Source organism: Giraffa tippelskirchi, chromosome 7, assembly GCF_054371585.1.
Source record: "Giraffa tippelskirchi isolate mGirTip1 chromosome 7, T2T-mGirTip1v1.2.pri, whole genome shotgun sequence".
In the NCBI taxonomy this organism is placed as follows: Eukaryota; Metazoa; Chordata; class Mammalia; order Artiodactyla; family Giraffidae; genus Giraffa; species Giraffa tippelskirchi.
The window spans coordinates 54113653-54130572 of record NC_137281.1 but is presented as its reverse complement, the minus strand read 5'-3'; the positions used below and the strand labels follow the sequence as shown (position 1 = coordinate 54130572).

General features: G+C 48.0%; 1 protein-coding gene across 5 annotated transcripts in view; it reads right to left on the bottom strand.

Moving 5' to 3' along the window:
• The window catches only part of MAF (MAF bZIP transcription factor), a 348420-nt gene extending 343492 nt beyond the window's left edge, over positions 1-4928 (bottom strand). For all 5 annotated transcript variants that reach the window (XR_014060534.1, XR_014060532.1, XM_081513886.1 and 2 more), the window contains exon 1: positions 3653-4928. Coding sequence is in view for 3 of the 5 variants with exons in the window: in XM_081513886.1 (XP_081370012.1) it covers positions 3653-4782 (1130 nt within the window). In the remaining 2 variants the exon portion in view is untranslated. The remainder of the gene's footprint in view (positions 1-3652) is intronic.
• Positions 4929-16920: the final 11992 nt, after the last annotated feature.

The window sequence follows — 16920 nt, the reverse complement described above, 5'->3', positions numbered from 1 at the left end:
AGTCTCCTCGTTGGGATCAAACCAAAAAAAAAAAAAAAATCTGAAGGAGAGAAGAACAGCTAAGTTCAAGCACATGGAAGAAGGTTTACTAAGACTTCTGTTAAAGCAAAATGAAGTGTGGATTCAGGGTCCCTATTCAAGCTAACAGTGAGAGAAAGGTCAAAATGCCCTGTTAGCCTCTGTCTTCATGTTCTGTGAAAGAGGGAAGGAAGGCTGATAAACCGGCCAGAACTCATCAGCGCCAAGCACAACCTGCTTTCCTCAAAATCAGGCCTTCGTTCAGAGTTGCAATATTATCTTTGTTTCTTTTTTTTAAAGGACAGAAAAGAATATAAAACAGAAGTCACTGTGTTGGTCTCTATCTTCAAAACAGTGTTGGCTTTGTCTAACATCCTATTAGCGATCTAGGGGAAGTTGATGAAGAATGCAAACTGCATGAATTTGTAACATTAGTTGCATGAATTTGTGTCATTTTTAAAATAGGTCAGCGCTGTTACTGAAGGTGGCTCCAGACTTTCCAACCGATCTTTTCAAGGAGCCCCCACTCACAACCTGTGTTGGGATAAAACACCAATAAATCAAAACACAGCCTTTATTTCAATCAGGCATTATTTTTTGCTCCTATTCCAGGAGCTAAGGTGCTTTGCAATCATTACCAGCTCATCTACGTGGAGATGCCCTCAGCTAAATTTGCACGGGGAAATATGATTTAATAACACAGTTTAAACCCAGATATATACTTGCACTTCTGTAAGTGAGAGGAGGATTTTTCTTTTTCCTATTTAAGACAAATGACCTTCAAAGTTAAAAACACAAACCAACAACTTTGATGTGTTCAAAGCGCTGATGTGAAATCTTGTCAGGCCTTGCTAACAAGAAAATCATGGCGTGTGAGGGAAGAAGAAAAAAAATCAGTTTCAGCCAAAAGGCAAGAACTGTTTATCTTGACCATCAAATGCATGTGTGCCCAAGCCACCTCTGCCAGTGCCCTCTTTCTGGGCTCATTTCTCTCCAGATGGGCACGCTGCTGGGGGGTCAGACGCTTGGGGCGAGGCCGAGAAGGCCCTGCTCTCCGGCTGGCATTTTTGTTTGTTTGTTTGTTTCCATCCAGGCAATGGTGTCTCAACTTATTTAAAAACTGAAAACTGTGAAGGGGAGGGGGATTTTCAGAGATCGCAATTTACATTTACATTACAGATTACTAATTATTAGAAGGACTGCACTAACAAAACAGCCTGTGTTTCACTCTGAATTATTGCCTCACTACTTCTTCATTACTCCTTCCTCTAGAGAAAATGATGCCTTTCAAACTTCTAATGCAGTGTTGGGCCCAGTTAAACTGCACACTAAGAAACTGAGTACAGAATCAAAAAAAAAAAATGCAGTTTATTATTGTAATTATTCTTTCTCTTGATATAACCAGAATTGAAAATGAAAGAAAAGCACATAGGAACATCACGCGTGGTTAGTTAGTAACTCAAGATATAAAACAATTTTGCACAGCAAAATATGTAAAAGAAAAGTAACTGACAAGATTTTTTTATATTTATTGTGGTAAGATTTACTTTTCATTTTGTTTTTAAAGACAGGATGTCAGTCCCTGAAAATAACATTTACTGATTATTGCCTTTAAAACTGTGGATTTTTTTTTTAAGTTACAGAAAATCCAGTTCTGCACCACAATACAACTGTAAAAAAATCTGCATCATCTTAAATCTGTGCAGTAATGCCATTTTTATAACTGCATAAATTTTATTAGCGTTCTAAACAGTTTTGCAAATTTTTTTTTGTATTATATGCTTGCAGGTTATATCTTAGTGCAATTCAGTCCCAAATACTTTAATTTGAAAAAAAAAAAACATACATTTTGAATGTAAAATACCCCTACAGATATAAACAGGGGTGCTTCCCCTTTTAATACTTTGGTTTTCAATACAGTCAGTGGTATAGCAAAGACTACACATACCCAACTTATATTTAAGTTGCAAGCACATGCTGTATAAGCTACTTTTTTTTAAACAGTCCCCTTGCAAACTCTACCCCCCTTAACATCACAACAGTAAACAATTTAGTGCATCAATCTTTTAAAAAATCTACAGCTAAACAGACCTAACTCTTTCAAATTTATCTATAACATTCCTTTATCTGTAGCATACATTTTAACTGGGCTAACAGATTATAAAAACTAGAATTAAATTATATACTAGAAACTCATAGCATTCCACATTTAACAATGACCAAAAGCCAAAAAAATAAAAACAAACCAAATATAATGGGGCAGATTTCTTTCTCTTAAAAATAAAATTTAGACTGCTTTAGGCAACAGCACAATTTTAGTCCACCCAATGGGGTGGTCATTCTCATTTAAAAAGAATACATTAAGAGTTCTTTACTGTTGGCCTTGTAAAATTTTTTAACCCCTTCTGGTATCTTTGACAAGGAACCCCTTCAGTGCATTTACAATGGGAGGCTGAAGTTCTGAGTAACTCAAAGCAGTTTTGGAGCAGATGCAAACTTTCATGGGAAGAAGGCTCTAGGGTTGCACTTTTTTTTGTTCTGAACTCAAAAAAGTCATGAGGCAATAAAACAAAAGTATGAATGCCAATGCCATAAGTCTTCGAACGTCCATTTCCAAGCCAAAAGGAAAAAAAAAAGAAAAAATAATTATACCATACATGTCCAGCATGCAGGCTTTTTTTTTATTAATATAATGTCTCTTTTCCATAAAGTCTTTGAAACAGTTATAGTTCATTGTTGCTAAGACAAAGTAGCAAGCATAATAATGCATGAGATGAGAATGAGTTTTTTTTTTTTTAATGGCAGACTAAACTCTCAGATTTGGCATCATAAGGACCAAAACTCACGAGTCACACCCAGAAGGTTGATGCAGGCTTGATTGTGGCAGGTTCATGAGGATTTTTTCCCTCTATTTTAGCATAACAATGCTCAAAAAACCCCGATGGAACTCAGCACGCTGCAAGTCTATAACATTTCACATTTTTTTTTTCCTTTGCAAGCTCAATCTCACATGAAGAACTCAGGAGGAGAAAAAAAACTTAGCCTTTTTTTTTTTCTTTTATCTCAAAGGAGATGGGTGGCGAGGGAGTGAGGGTGGAGGATGGGGGGGGCGAGTTAGGGGCAACACAGCAAGCTCCAAAAACTCAAAGTTCTTTAAAAAAAAAAAAAATCCAAACAAAATAAAACACACACAGAAAATGAACACCAGCTCATGAACTGAAGAAGAAAAAAAAATATGTGAATGATGCAGGCTTCAAAGGTGAGCATGAGGAACTCTGTTGAGATATTTGAACATTGAGCAAGTGAAAGGGGGGGGGGGGGATGTTAAAAAAAAAAAAAGCCAGCAAGTTATGGAGAATTTCAGATTGGCAATCCATGAGCCAGACCACCAGCCCCTCCCCGACTCAAAAACAGCCGCCACCACCACCATCATCTCGGAGCAGGGTGTGTGTGTGTGTGTGTGTGTGTGTGTGTGTGCGGGGGGCAGCTTGGGGGGGTGCCGGGGGGCAAGCTCGGGAGGGGAAGGGGCGAGATGGTGGCGAGCAAGGCTCTTGGAACTGCAAGCCCACACCCGAGTCGGACCCCCACGGAGCGCTTATCAAGGTGGCGAGCTGCGGTCGCGTGTCAGACTCACATGAAAAACTCGGGAGAGGACGGGTTGTCGCTGCTCGAGCCGTTTTCTCGGAAGCCGCTGCTCACCAGCTTCTCGTACTTCTCCTTGTACGCGTCCCTCTCGCGCACCAGCCTGGAGATCTCCTGCTTGAGGTGGTCGACCTGCTGCAGCAGCTGGTTCTTCTCGGACTCCAGGACGTGCCTCTGCTGCACCCTCTTGAAGCGGCAGGACTGGGCATAGCCGCGGTTTTTCAGGGTCCGCCTTTTCTGCTTCAGCCGGATCACCTCCTCCTTGCTGACCCCGCGCAGCTGCCGGTTCAGCTCGCGCACCGACATGGTCACCAGCTGCTCGTCGGAGAAGCGGTCGTCGAAGTGCAGGCCGCCGGCCGCTGCGTGATGCGGGTGCAGGGCGCCCCCCGCCCCCGCCGCGCCCCCGCCGCCGCCTCCTCCGCCGCCGCCGCCGCCCCCGGCGCTGGCCGGGCCGCCCGAGCCGCCGCCCGAGCCGCCCGCGCCCCCGGCCGAGGCGGACGCGCTGCCCGCGGCGCCCGGCGCGCCGGCCGTCGGGTGGTGGTGGTGGCCGGCGGCGTGGTGGTGGTGGTGGTGGTGGTGGTAGTGCGGGCCCGCGCCGCTCTGCGCGGCGGCCGCGGCGATCACGGCGGACACCACGGCGGCGGCGGGGCCCATCTCCTCGCCGCTGCCGCCCAGGGAGGCGCCGGCGCCGGCCCCGGCTGCCGAGGCCAGCTGCTGCGCCCCGCGCGCGTAGCCATCGAAGCCGCCCTGGAGCTGGTGGCTGTTGCTGATGAGCGCCTCGACCGCGTCCTCGGGGCTGAAGCCCAGCGCCTCGGGGTTCAGCTGCTGCGGGTAGCCGGTCATCCAGTAGTAGTCTTCCAGGTGCGCCTTCTGCTCGCTGCCCGAGCCCGGGCTGGGCGCCGAGAAGCTGGGCGAAGGGGGCACCGAGCTGCACGGCGTGCTCATGGGGGTGGAGGACAGCGAGCCCCCGGCGATGAGACGGCCGCACTGGCTGATGATGCGGTCGGTCTCCACCGGCTCCTTTTTCACTTCAAACTTCATCAGATCGAAGTCATTAACATATTCCATGGCCAGGGGACTGGTGGGCAGGTCGGAGTTGCTCATTGCCAGTTCCGATGCCATTCTCCTGCCGCCGCCGCCGCCGCCGCCGCTCCGCCAGATGGGCTGCAGGAGAGGGGCCAGCGGGCTGTGCTGGGTGGCCAGCGGGTGAGCCAGCTTGCCGGGCTGGGGCGCTTCTAGCTCGCGCGGCGGTGGCTGGCCCGAAACCTCCGAGCGCGCACACACACACACACACACACCCGCCGCCCTGCCCGCGCCCCCCGCGCCCGCCCTCCCTCCCCCCCCCGGCTCACGCCAATGTGCTCGCTCGCTCGCCCCGGCCCCTCCTCGCCTGCTCTCCTCCTAGAGCGCCGAGCCGGCGGCTTCAGGCTTGGGAAGGTCCTCCGCGGACTGCGGTGGCGGTGGTGGCGGCGGCGAAGCCGGAGGAACCCGGCTGGGTGCGCGGCGTCCCCCGCTCGCCGCTCCGCTGCGCGCTTTGCATAAGGAGGGCTCGGCTCGGCTTGCCGGCCCCGGCTGCAGGCGGGGCGCGCGCGGCGGCCGTTCGGGGCTGCAGGCGCGGCGGGCGGCTGTCCGGGCGGCGCGGGCCTTGGAACGGGGGAGTTAACACTTCATGCTTCTCGCCTCTTCTTCTGCCTGGCTCTTTTTTATCAAAAAAAAAAAATTTTTTTTTTTCTCTCCTCTCGCTCAACCTCGCGCTCTTCCTCCCTCCGCGCAAAGTGCAAGACAGAGGTGCAGCCTGGCTGGAGGAAAGGGGCGGGGGGGGGAGTTGAGTTCTTTCTTGCTTTTTTTTTTCTTTTAAAGCGAAATAGCGAAGTCCTGGGGAAAAGGCGAGGCGCCGAGCAAAAGGGGGGAGACCGAGCCGACGAGCAGCCGGAGCTATACAGCTCGAAGATGAAAAAAAAAGATTTTAAAGCCTCTGATCCAGCAAGAAGAGTTTAAAGCTATTGCTGAGTTTTATAGCACTCGTGACGTCAGGCCCAAATGGGAAATTGACTGGTACTCCGGACCAATGGGAGGCGGCGGGAGCGCCCGCGATTAGCATAGGAGTAGAGAAACAAGGAAACTTTTCCGAGCTGTCAATCAGGGCCCAATCAGCTGACTGTCAGCTGGGACGGGCAGTCTTAACCCTTCCCGCGCCGCAGCCTCCGCGCGAGGTTGCAAAGCCTGGAGCAAAGTTTGGTGCAAGAGGGCACGGAGTTTTCCGGAGGGGCTGCGGGAACCCGGGTGGACAGCGAGGACGGTTTGCTTTACTTCGAAGCGAGAGAGGCCTGCCTTCCAGAGCCCCAGCTCGTCTACCACTCGCTCGGCCACGGTTGGCCTGCTCCCTCCCAACCCCTTCCTGACCGCCCCCCCGCTCCCCCCCGCCAAGGATCGTGAATTCGCCGGGTAGCTTTTTCTCCTTGCTCCACCTTAGGGCACCCAGGTTCCCGCCCAGGGGTAACTTTCCTTGCCCCAAGCCGGGCAGTGCCCGGAGCGCAAACTTGGCCCCAACTCTTTGTCCCTCTCCCTGGTACCCGCGCGCGCGCGCGCGTAGGGGCGCAGGGGTCCCAACTGCCAGGGCGGCTCCAAGTCCGCGGAGAGAGAGAGCCCGTTTTATCAGCCTCTTTTAAAGGACTTGAAATAAGTTGTTCAGGGGCCATTCCGCGCGGAGGCTGGCTGCCTGCTGGCGTCTCCCGTCCTTGGCTGGGGGGAGTGAACGCCTACGCGAATTAACTCCGGGAAAGCTCGGAGTCAGGTCAGCCTGGCTTCTGACTCTGGCCCGAGTCTGGCCTTTGAGATTCATTTCCCTCTCTCATACACACACACACACACACACACACACACTCATCCACCCCCTTATGAAATCTGACTCCTGTTTATCAGGGTCCTGCGCGCCCTTTGCACTTTCACATTTCACTTAATTATTTCAGACTTGATTTTGGGGAGGAACGAGGGCGAAAAAAGAACCAACACCCCAGCGTTCACCAGCTCCCCTCGAAGGGTTAAGTTTTAAACCGCGGTTTCTAGGACGAGTCCGGAAACCCAGAGTGGGGGGTGGGGAGGACGGGAGTAGGGGCTGCTTCTCCCCCTGGGGGGGGGGGGTTGCAGATGCTAATAACTGTTCAGTTTTCTCGATCGATTCTTCTAAAGCTTTGCAAAAAAAAAAAGAAAAGAAAAAGGAAGAAAAAAAAAAAAAGAAAGAAAGAACCAGCAACTCTGTTTCTAAGATTTTAAAGCGATAGGCCATATGGAGAAGCCGAGATTTATTTGAGGGAAAGCGAGAGGGCACGGAGCCGACCCAGCGTTTGGAAGACCAACCTGCCTGCCTGGATGTTGGACTGTTGATTCCTCCAATTAATGAAATGCACTTGGTGTTAATCATATTTATCTTATTTTATGGGAGGGGGAAGACGCTAGGAGGGTGCATTCAAAAAAAAAATCTGAAAAGCCTGCAAAACGGTCGAAGAGTGAAAACTATTGTTGGACTGAGTTGGTTCTTACCTCAACAGCGCCACCTTTCGGCAAAGGTCAGTTGAAATTGATCCGTGTCCAGTTTTGTTGATGAAATGAAAAGCTGGTTTCTCTAGGTGGGAGAAGGAAAGAGGGGCGGAAAGTTAGTTTGGCTGCAAGTGGGAGAACCTGACTTTGTCAGGAAAGGGGCTGAAGGTAGTGCTGGCAGGTGCGGGAAACATTTTTTTTCCCCACCGTCCCCTTTGACTGTGGAGAAAGAGGCCAGGGGACCCGGGAGACTTATGCAAGAGGATCCCGTGTAACAAACAGGGCCCCAAACCCTTTTTAAAAAGTGCCAGGATGCATTTTCAACGGGCTTTATGGCAATATCAATAGAATTAAAGTTACTTGTAATTCAGTGATAAATGAGATGTCTCTAGTGAGTAAGATTAAGTGCAGTGCTATAAAGTTGTTTATCTGAAAAGTAATTCTCAGAAAACCTGACTTCTGACACTTAGTCATATATTAAGCCAGCTTCTTGAACATTGCACTTCAGAATGCTCTCACCCAACCGACTGCATACTTTACTATTTATAATGAGACCTTAGGTGTCACTCATTGGCTTCATACACGAGATTAGACTTGTGTTCATTCCTCTTATGCTGGCAGCCTTGGGTTTCAGCAAACCCGGGAATCCCTAAGGAGAGACTCCCCAAAAAGCTGGTAGGCAAGTCGTTACCCTAAAAGGCCAGCACTGTTGGTATTTTCCAGAAAAGCACTTTTTCTTTTCATCATTACTGCAGAGACGATGTTTATAAGAGTAGTTTGGGTTTTATGGGAGTACTTTGTTGGGATGGAATGAGATGTGTCCATAACCAGTTTGGGGAAAAAAGAGTGAAGATTATGTCAATATTTATGCAGCCTCACAGAATCCCTTTGCTTTCCTCTGTCAAACAGTATTTCACCTAGTAATGAAGTTAAGGGATTACAGCTTATGTATTTAGAGGAAAAATTTACTGCTTAAATTACCTAAACACATTATGTCATTAGCATTGTCTATAGCAATACTTTTCTAAGTCTTTTTAAAGTTATTAGCCACAAATGCCCGAAGTTTATATTTTAATGTAAAATATGAATTTCAGTATACTTAGGAAGAATTAATTCATTTTTTTATTAGAATTTTTGCTTTAATCCTTTTGCATTGGATTTTTGGTAAAAGCTGTGAGATATGCTCCCTGCCACTCATGAAAGTATTTTTGGTCAGGAACACTGAAACTGCTACATTTATAAATAAACAACGTTTATAAACAAAGTTCACTAATGAAGAAGATCATGAGATACAGATTCATGGCCATGCACCTAATTGTTGCAATTATGTATCATTTCTAGAAATTAAATGCCCATGTTTGGGCAGCTAAATGTATTATTATCTGCATATTTTATTTTTGTACACTGCTGTCAAGCCAGGGTATTTTTCTTTCTCTCACTGTAGAGTCTTTTATAGTCTCCCATTTTCTCTTGGAAAAAAAAAAAGATACAAATTATTTTTTAGACGTGGAGCAGTGGTGCTCCCAGGCTTATAACTTAATTCTCATTTTTGTCCTTTTTCCTTTATTATTTGGTGATTCACAGGGGTGTCTAAACATTTACAGTCCCCTATTAGCAGCGTTTCTCTTGTAACAATTGAGCACTCTCATTTTAATTAGTACTATTCAGGTTTTTGTATCTCTACAATTACAGCAGGCCACATTTCTTTAGATTTCTTTGCTAACATTGTTTGTTTCACTTCTCTCCTAGCCAATATAATCCAAATACAATATGAACTGTGTTTTCTTACTGCTTAATACCCCCGTGCTATATATACTCTGGTAATCTCTGTAGAACAATATAGAGTAATTTAGAAACCATGCGTTTGTCATTATTGACCAATTCAGACCAGTAGCGTTCAACTTTCTGAAAGCAGTGAATCTTTATAGAGGAATTTGGCGGGAGGGAGGAGGGCATGGATCGAATCATGTAGGAGATTGTGAAACCCTAACATCAAAAACACAGTGTTGGTTTCATGTCAGCACGTACATAACAACTTCATGCAAAAAAAAAAAAAAATTCAAACCCTGTTTACATCCAAATTATAATGATTCAAAGTGAAAAATAATATAGTCTTCTTGATTGTGAGTTACCACCATTCAGGTGTATCATGTTGGAATGAGACATATATAATCTAAAAAGAACAAGATGCATCAAGGGTAGCGTCTGAACTCTCTGTTTATCCAGGAGCTGATTTTACGGTGCAGAACTAACCAGTGTCCACTAAATTTCACTCTGAAACCAACTAAATCGATTTGAGGAAAGAGTTGTTCAGAGGAACTGAATGATAAGGCATGGAGTGTTCTTAGCTGGAGTGTTAGAGAAATCCTTTTAACAGTCTTTAGTGAGCAGGGGAAGTAAATCACAAATCACTGTTAGCAGATTCATGGAAGAAAATTAATCAAATCAGACGAGATAATCTGATAAGGGTAAAATTGCTGAGGAAACAGTCTTGCCTCATATTGGAGAATGTAAGACAACAGTCTGATTACTAGGAGTCGTTATGAATAGGTGAATTATGTGCTAAATAATCATCAGAGTAAATCAGCATTTATTAATTCTTTTCTCTTTAAGCAATTCACAGTTTTAAGTTAAAGCTGCTCTCTCTTTGAAGACACATCTTTTATAATTTTTATTAGAGGTAATTTATTATTTGCATTACCTGTATTTACTTCATAATTGAACATTTTGCATTCAAATTTATGTAATGCGTTATGCTTGAGAATATATTTCTGCCTGATTAGCATAAATAGTCACTTACCTCATGAATTACTAACAAAGTTTATCTTAAAATATAGGTTTTTTTATTAAGTGGAACACAAACATATGTACAATAAATTCTGATTTTCCGGTGCAGTTAGAGAATGGCTCGCATTTGGTTTCAGGGAAGCCAGGCTTTAAGGGGAGGGGAGTAATCATGAGGAGAGAGCAAAAAATAGACAAATCAGATTTGGAGGTTTCTCTGGGGAGAGATGCCTGATGGGGGTTGTGCCTGGTGCGAGGCAGGGGGGAAGGGCAGAAGAAGGGTCTGGGGTCCTCATACACTATTTAGATCGTTTACTGGAAAGTGGATTCTGAAAAAAAACCCAAAAAACCCTGCAACTGATCATCTGTGCCTTTGTGAAAGACCATGGTAGCAAGTATATCTCATTGCCAGAGTTTGGGGTCTTGTTTATGTTATGTTTGTTTTGTTTATTTGTGTCAGGCTCCCAAACGGCTCTACCTTAGAACACAGTACACATCATTTAGTCAGGTTCTTATTTGTTTTGCACCAGAGATGTGGGAAAGCCAGATGTTTTCTCGAGTGAAAATTCCTAGGACGGCCTCCCCAGATTTACCCCGGCTCCTGTCCTTTCCTCACCCAACCAAGACACCCAGTGAGGCCTGGCGGACGGGAGGGGATTAATAAACAGCTCTGTGCATACACCAGCATCTGATCGGGATTAATCAACAGCTCTGTGCACACACCAGCATTTGAGCAAAAGGACTTCTTTGGGGTTTAGGTACCAGAAAGAGATTCAAAATTAGAGGCCTCTTTCCTATTCTCGCCATTCCAAATCAACAGATTCCCATTTGTCTTTTTCTTTTCTTTTCTTTTTCCTTCTTTCCTTTTTTCCAGAACATAGATATCTCCTTAGCTTTTTCTTTTCCTTCAGTTAGGAGCCACTTGCAATTCACCATTCCCTCGTTATACCCTTTTTGATCCTATTCACAGAGCTATACCACGGAGGGAATTTGTCCCGAAAGCACGCAGCCCTTCGAAGGTTTATCATGCTCAAGTCAGAACTGATTTTTTACAAAAAGCAGGAATACAGAAATGGACCTGATATTGGGACAGCGTTGGTTCAGGCTGTGTCTTCTGTGCAGGAGATGCCAGGGGACAGGCTCCGTAGAGTTTCGGTCACTTTCCTTCCTCACCCTGGGTCTGGGGTGATTCTTAGGTCCTGGTCCAGTGGCATTTAGTAGCCATGTGCCCTGGGAGCTGGAACCTCGAGTCCTAGAAAACACAAAGGCAGGCTTAAATGCATGCGTGTTGACCGGAGGACTCTGCTGAGGCAGAGGGTTTCTGAATCTCTGTTTCTGAGTTTGTTTGGCTGGACCTGAGAGGAGAGATCCCTCATGGCCTGTGTTATATCTCTGTTCTTGGTTGCATCGAGGCTTTTGCTGAGCTTCCGCACATGTTGTTCTGTGTACTGAGAACACCAACCCTGCCCAGGGACACCCTCATGGCATCATCCATTATGAAGGTGTTCCTGGTCCGACGGAGAACAGAGAATTGGGCGGGACAAGCCCTCCTGCCCCTAATAAAAATGAAAGCCAAATTTATAGATCCTTTTGCTAGGATTCTCATTTAGTTGTTTTATAAACTATGATCTATGTTATTGGTCGAATGGAAACATTTGAACCAGACCGAAAGGGGAGGATATCAAACAAAGGGACCACTATTCCTCATCTCCACCCTGGCCCCCTAATTATGGTCTCAGGCGTTACCATCTGTGATAATTGGGGTCCGGGTGTATACTGCCTGCAGAGTGGAACTGTAGCAGGCACACCGTTCTTCACCCTAACAATGTCAGAAAGCAGCTTGGGGCACGCCCCCATTCTTTGGGGACAGCTTCAGACTAGGGAGAGTTCAGCAGTCTGACCTTAACACTCTCCCTCCAATGTACAATCAGTGGGACTCTGCTTTGTAGCACGGGCCTGCAAACGGTCAGCACGCAGGGCTGGTTTCGGCACAGCAGCCTGTGAGACCATCAGGGGCCCAGGAGGACATCTGCATTTCTTCCAAAGTCAGAGTTAAAGAAGTGAAAAATCATTAAGCATGGATTACATCTGTCATTATACCAACACAGCTATAAAATATAATCAAGTTTCCTTATGGAAGAAGGAGTCCGTGGAAACCAAAGTGAGTAGCACCCAGACAAGTCTGCGTGGGGCCCTGATAGCATGTACTTGATTACCACCAGTGACTGGGTGCTCACTGCCTCCCTATTTTACCTTCCACCCTGTCCATCTGTCTTCCCACAGTGCTGAGACTTGTCAGGAAATGCTTTTTGTCTGTCTGATACCGAGTCATATCCCTTTCTTCTGTACATGAGTCTAGATTTTATACACGTGAAAGGATGTAATGAACCCTTACACCCCTTGGGGTGTCCCAGGAGTAGAAGACAGCCACTTGACACCCTTTCCTTGCCACTCATTCCTTTTCACTTCTGGACGTGGCCAGTGCCTTCAGCACTTTCACAAATGCCTGAGTTTCAAGTGCCCCTGCCTCATGGCTACCGCCCTGCTCTTAGGGTTCAGATTCCAGAGCTGAACCCAGATCCCCAGGTGTGAGCTGCTTATCACAGAGCAGGCACCGCCCTCCACCTCCGTGAGCCGCAGTCTGTCTCCTCACGTGCACACCGTAATTTCCCCAGGCCCTCCGGCAGACACAGAGCACCGGTGACTCATCAAGCCTGGCCCCAGGCCTCTCCTCCTCGCGATTCCCCCATCCTCTGTGGCCTTGTGTTTTTGAACCCAAGCATGGAAACATACAATAATCTCCAGTAGGATCCATCTGTCTCCTTCTGTCAAGCCGGGTCCCTGCTTGTCTAAATCTCTCTTTGGATCTAGAATGTGCCATCGACTAGGTTTAGTTTGCTTTCCACCTCTGTGGCAGCTGCCAATGAAATGAGTGTGCTTTTTCTGTGACTTCACCTCTCGGAAACAGGTCCCTCACCTGCAAAATGGGTGCTGGTCAGGGTCAGAGATTGTGCCTGTGAAGTGTCTGCTACCACGTGAGGACACAGGGCAGCTCCCTAAATGGCTAGAGCCCTTCTGCACTTCCAGCTCTCCCTGAGTTGTTGATGACAGTATCGCAGAGGACGGTCCCTCTCAGCCCCTCATCATTACACAAAATAACCCCTAGTGGACATTCAAGTCCCCTAGTGGACATTCTAAATTAAATGGGCCTAGAACATCACCAAATCAGCAGGGAAATGCAAGTCAAAACCACCACGAGATATCACCCCCCACACCTGTTAGGATAGCTATTATCAAAAAGACAAAAAATAACACGAGCTGGCAACGATGTGGCAAAAAAGGGAACCCTTGGACACCATTGGCAGGAATGTCAATTGGTGCAGCCACTGTGGAAAACAGTATGGAGACTCCTCAGAAGATTAAAAACAGAACTACCATATGGTCCAGCAACTCCCCTTATGGGTATGTATCCAAGGGAAATGAAATCAGTATCTCAAAGAGCTATCTGGAGTCCCATGTTTATCACAGCATTACTTATAATGCCAGGATATGGAAACAACCTAAGTATCCATCCACAGGTGAATGGATAAAGAGAATCTGATACAAGGGAATATCATTCAGCCTTAAAAAAGAAAGCTATCCTGCCATTTGTGACAATGTGGATGAACCTAGAGGACGTTGTACTAAGTGAAATAAGTCAGACACAGAAAGACAAATACCATATGATCACATTTATATGTGGAATCTTAAAAGGTCACACAGAATGGAGATTAGAACGGTGTTGATGGGGGAGTCAAGGGTGGAGGGAAATGGGGAGAAGTTGATCCAAGGGTACAAAGTGTCAGTTATGCAGGATGCATTCATTTTACAGCACACTGGGTATGTATGACAAACTGTACCTATTGTACAGCATACTGGAGATCTACTTTATGGCATATTGGCTGTAGTGACCAATACTGTATAGTGCCCTGTGTATTGTAATTTGCTAAGAGAGTAGATCTTAAGTGCTCTTAACACACACACACACACACACACACACACACACACAGAAGATAGTAACTGTGATGTAATGGATGTATTAACTACCATGGTTGTGGTGGTTATTTCACAGTATATACGTGCACCAAAACATTACATCGTATACCTGAAATATGTGCAATTTATATTTGTCAATTTTGCCCCAATAAAGTGGAAACAGTGGAACTGGCCTATTTGGTAACTGAGGTCGTTTTAAACCCCATGGGGATGTCATACACCTACCCTTCTAATCAATCTAAAACAACTTTAATTTTTTTTATGGTATAGACACAGCTCTCTTGTCGAGGATGGCAGGTAACTTAGATAACTGTTTAAAGTTTCACCTGCTCTGACCTCTGTAAACCTCTGCCCTGTCAAAATACACAACAGTTGTCCAAAGCTGGGGCCTCAGAGACTAATAAAAAATAGATGTAACCTAGAAAACCTAAGCAGAAGAGCTCTTTGTGTGTATAAAAGATTCTTTGCGGTCTGCTCCTTCCCCCTTGCTGCTTCTCTCGTTTCCACCGCCACCTTCCCTGCCATTTTCCAGTGCCAGTTTTAAAGCCGCGAGGCTCTGAGGCGCTTTCCTGAACAGAGGAGTTCAGACTTGCCAGTGTCCACCTTTGAGCTGCCACTGGGTCCCCCTGGTCTCTCTTGAAAGGAGCTCAACGTGCAGACTTCTGCAGACTCTGCCCTTTGTGGCTCCCTTTGCTTCTCCTTGCAGAGAAAGCTGGGCATGAAAGCAGGAGGGAGCCGGTGAGCATTTATGACCGGCCATCCACCGTCCGGAGTCTGTGTCCTGCTTGAGAGCCTGGGACCGGCTGTCGCGGCAGACCAGGCGGGGTCGTCATCGGGGCCTGTAGGGAGGATGGGGACTCTTGGGCGAATGTCCCTGTGGGCTCCAGGCTCCATGAAGAGCCGCTGATCTGGGCTGATCGTATGGGTGCTGGCAGGTCAGGCAAGAGGGGGTCGGCATGGAGACAGGGTGCTGATTCACCCTCTGACCTTGGCAAAGCTTCCCTGTCTTCTCCAGCCCATTTCTCTAGCTGAAAATGGGCTGGACTGCACGAAGAGGTTAAAAAAGAAAAAAAACCTGGATTGCACGGAGGTAACATTCTCAGCCCTTTGATGCTGAATACAGGGTAGGTAAGCGCAGACCAGACACCATATAGACAGAGCTGACATGCCGGGGTGTTGCAAAGCACTGGTGGGTCGTGGTGCCACAGTCAGAATATCTTCAGGGTCAAAACGACAGAGCCAGTGGAGTGGGGGCAGAATGGGAGGGCCAAAGCCTCCCGCATCGCCAGGCCAGAGCACGCTGGGGTTGTAGGTCAACGCTATTTACAGCCTTTGGGGGGCAGAGAAGCGAGAGGGTGAAGCACGGATTTCTGAGGGGGCTGAGCCAGGAGATGCTGCCCCTTGGTGCCAGGCCACCACGTGGTCTGAATCCTGCTCCGTCCCACGTGCGAGACCTGGCAAGTCGGTGGACCCAGTCTCTGGGCCCGCGTCTCCTCCTGGGTCAAAGGCGGGAGGGTTTTCGTCACCACAGTGAGCCTGTGTACCCAGGGTTTGTACACGTCAGCCGGATGCTAAGTCCTTAAAAGAACGGACCTGTTAGTACGAGCTGAGGGCCGTGCCGCCGTCCTGCGTGCACTGTTTCCATCTATGGCGCCTCGTGCACACGAGGGTCTCGGGAAATGTCTTCCCTTCTGTCTCCTCTGCTTCCGCCGTCAGGTTGTGGTCACCCCGGGACCTGGCAGAGTTCCTCTCTCCCTTTCTCGTGAGTCTCCGCATGCTTTTGCCCACCCGGATCTCCTCCTTCCCCGGGTCCCCTCCATCCTATCTCCTGGCTTATTCTGATTCCTCTCCAGGTCCGGGGTGGGCTCGCTGTCCCACCCCTGTGTCCAATGCCTCTGCGTCCTCCTGGTGCCGCGTCAGTTCCTCACCTGCCCTGGCAGCACGGTGAAGCCGGGAGCACACCTCTCACCTCTCCATCTTCTTCACCTATTGCAGTGCTCAGCACACAGTAGGTGCTCAAAAAATGTTTATCAAATGAAAGTGGCATCCTAGGTGGTGCTAGTGGTGAAGAACCTGCCTGCCAATGCAGGAGACATAAGAGATGGGGCTTCAAACCCTGGGTTGGGAAGATCCCCTGGAGGAGGCCATGGCAACCCACTCCAGTGTTCCTGTCTGGAGAATCCCACAGACAGAGGAGCCTGGTGGACCACAGTCCATGGGGTCGCACAGGATCAGACACGACTGAACACAGTCATATATAAATATATATATACACACACAAGCACTCTGGCTCATTGCATCATTTTCTAAAGTGCTCAGGCACACGGAATGTCCTGCCAAGTGTCCCAGAAAACGTGCCTGTGAGAGGGGGTGGCTGGCTGGCTGCTGGGTTGCAAGGAGGCAGTTCCTACACTCCCCTTTCATGCGTCTCACAGGCCCCTCCTCAGTTACCAGGAAGCTTATCTCGTACACCGACAGCGCCTGTGTCCTCCTGAGCCAGACCTGGCTGGAGACACGCTGGAGACATGCGGGCCCCGGAAGCTAAGTAGATGCCGGCAGATCTTGCTGGGACGGGACTCTGGACGAGCGCTGAAACGCCCGGGTGCACCGAGGTGTGTCGTCTGGATTCCAGTGCTGGCTGCCGCCGCCGCGGGCCTCCTTCCAGCCTTGAGTCACAGCTGCCTCCCCTAGGGCTTCGAGGCACACGGACACTCTTTTGTAATCTTCAAGTGTAAGAAAGCCAGCCTGTCCCCGTTTCCACATGCCCACACACCGCACTCCGCACCCCAGCACGGCTCCTGTGTGAGGCTGTGCCGAGCTCTGAGCAGAGGGCTGATGTCGGGCAGGCATTGAATAAAGCTGAGTCGCCAGTGCCGTCACCGCTGCTCCCAGAAGCCCTCCCGA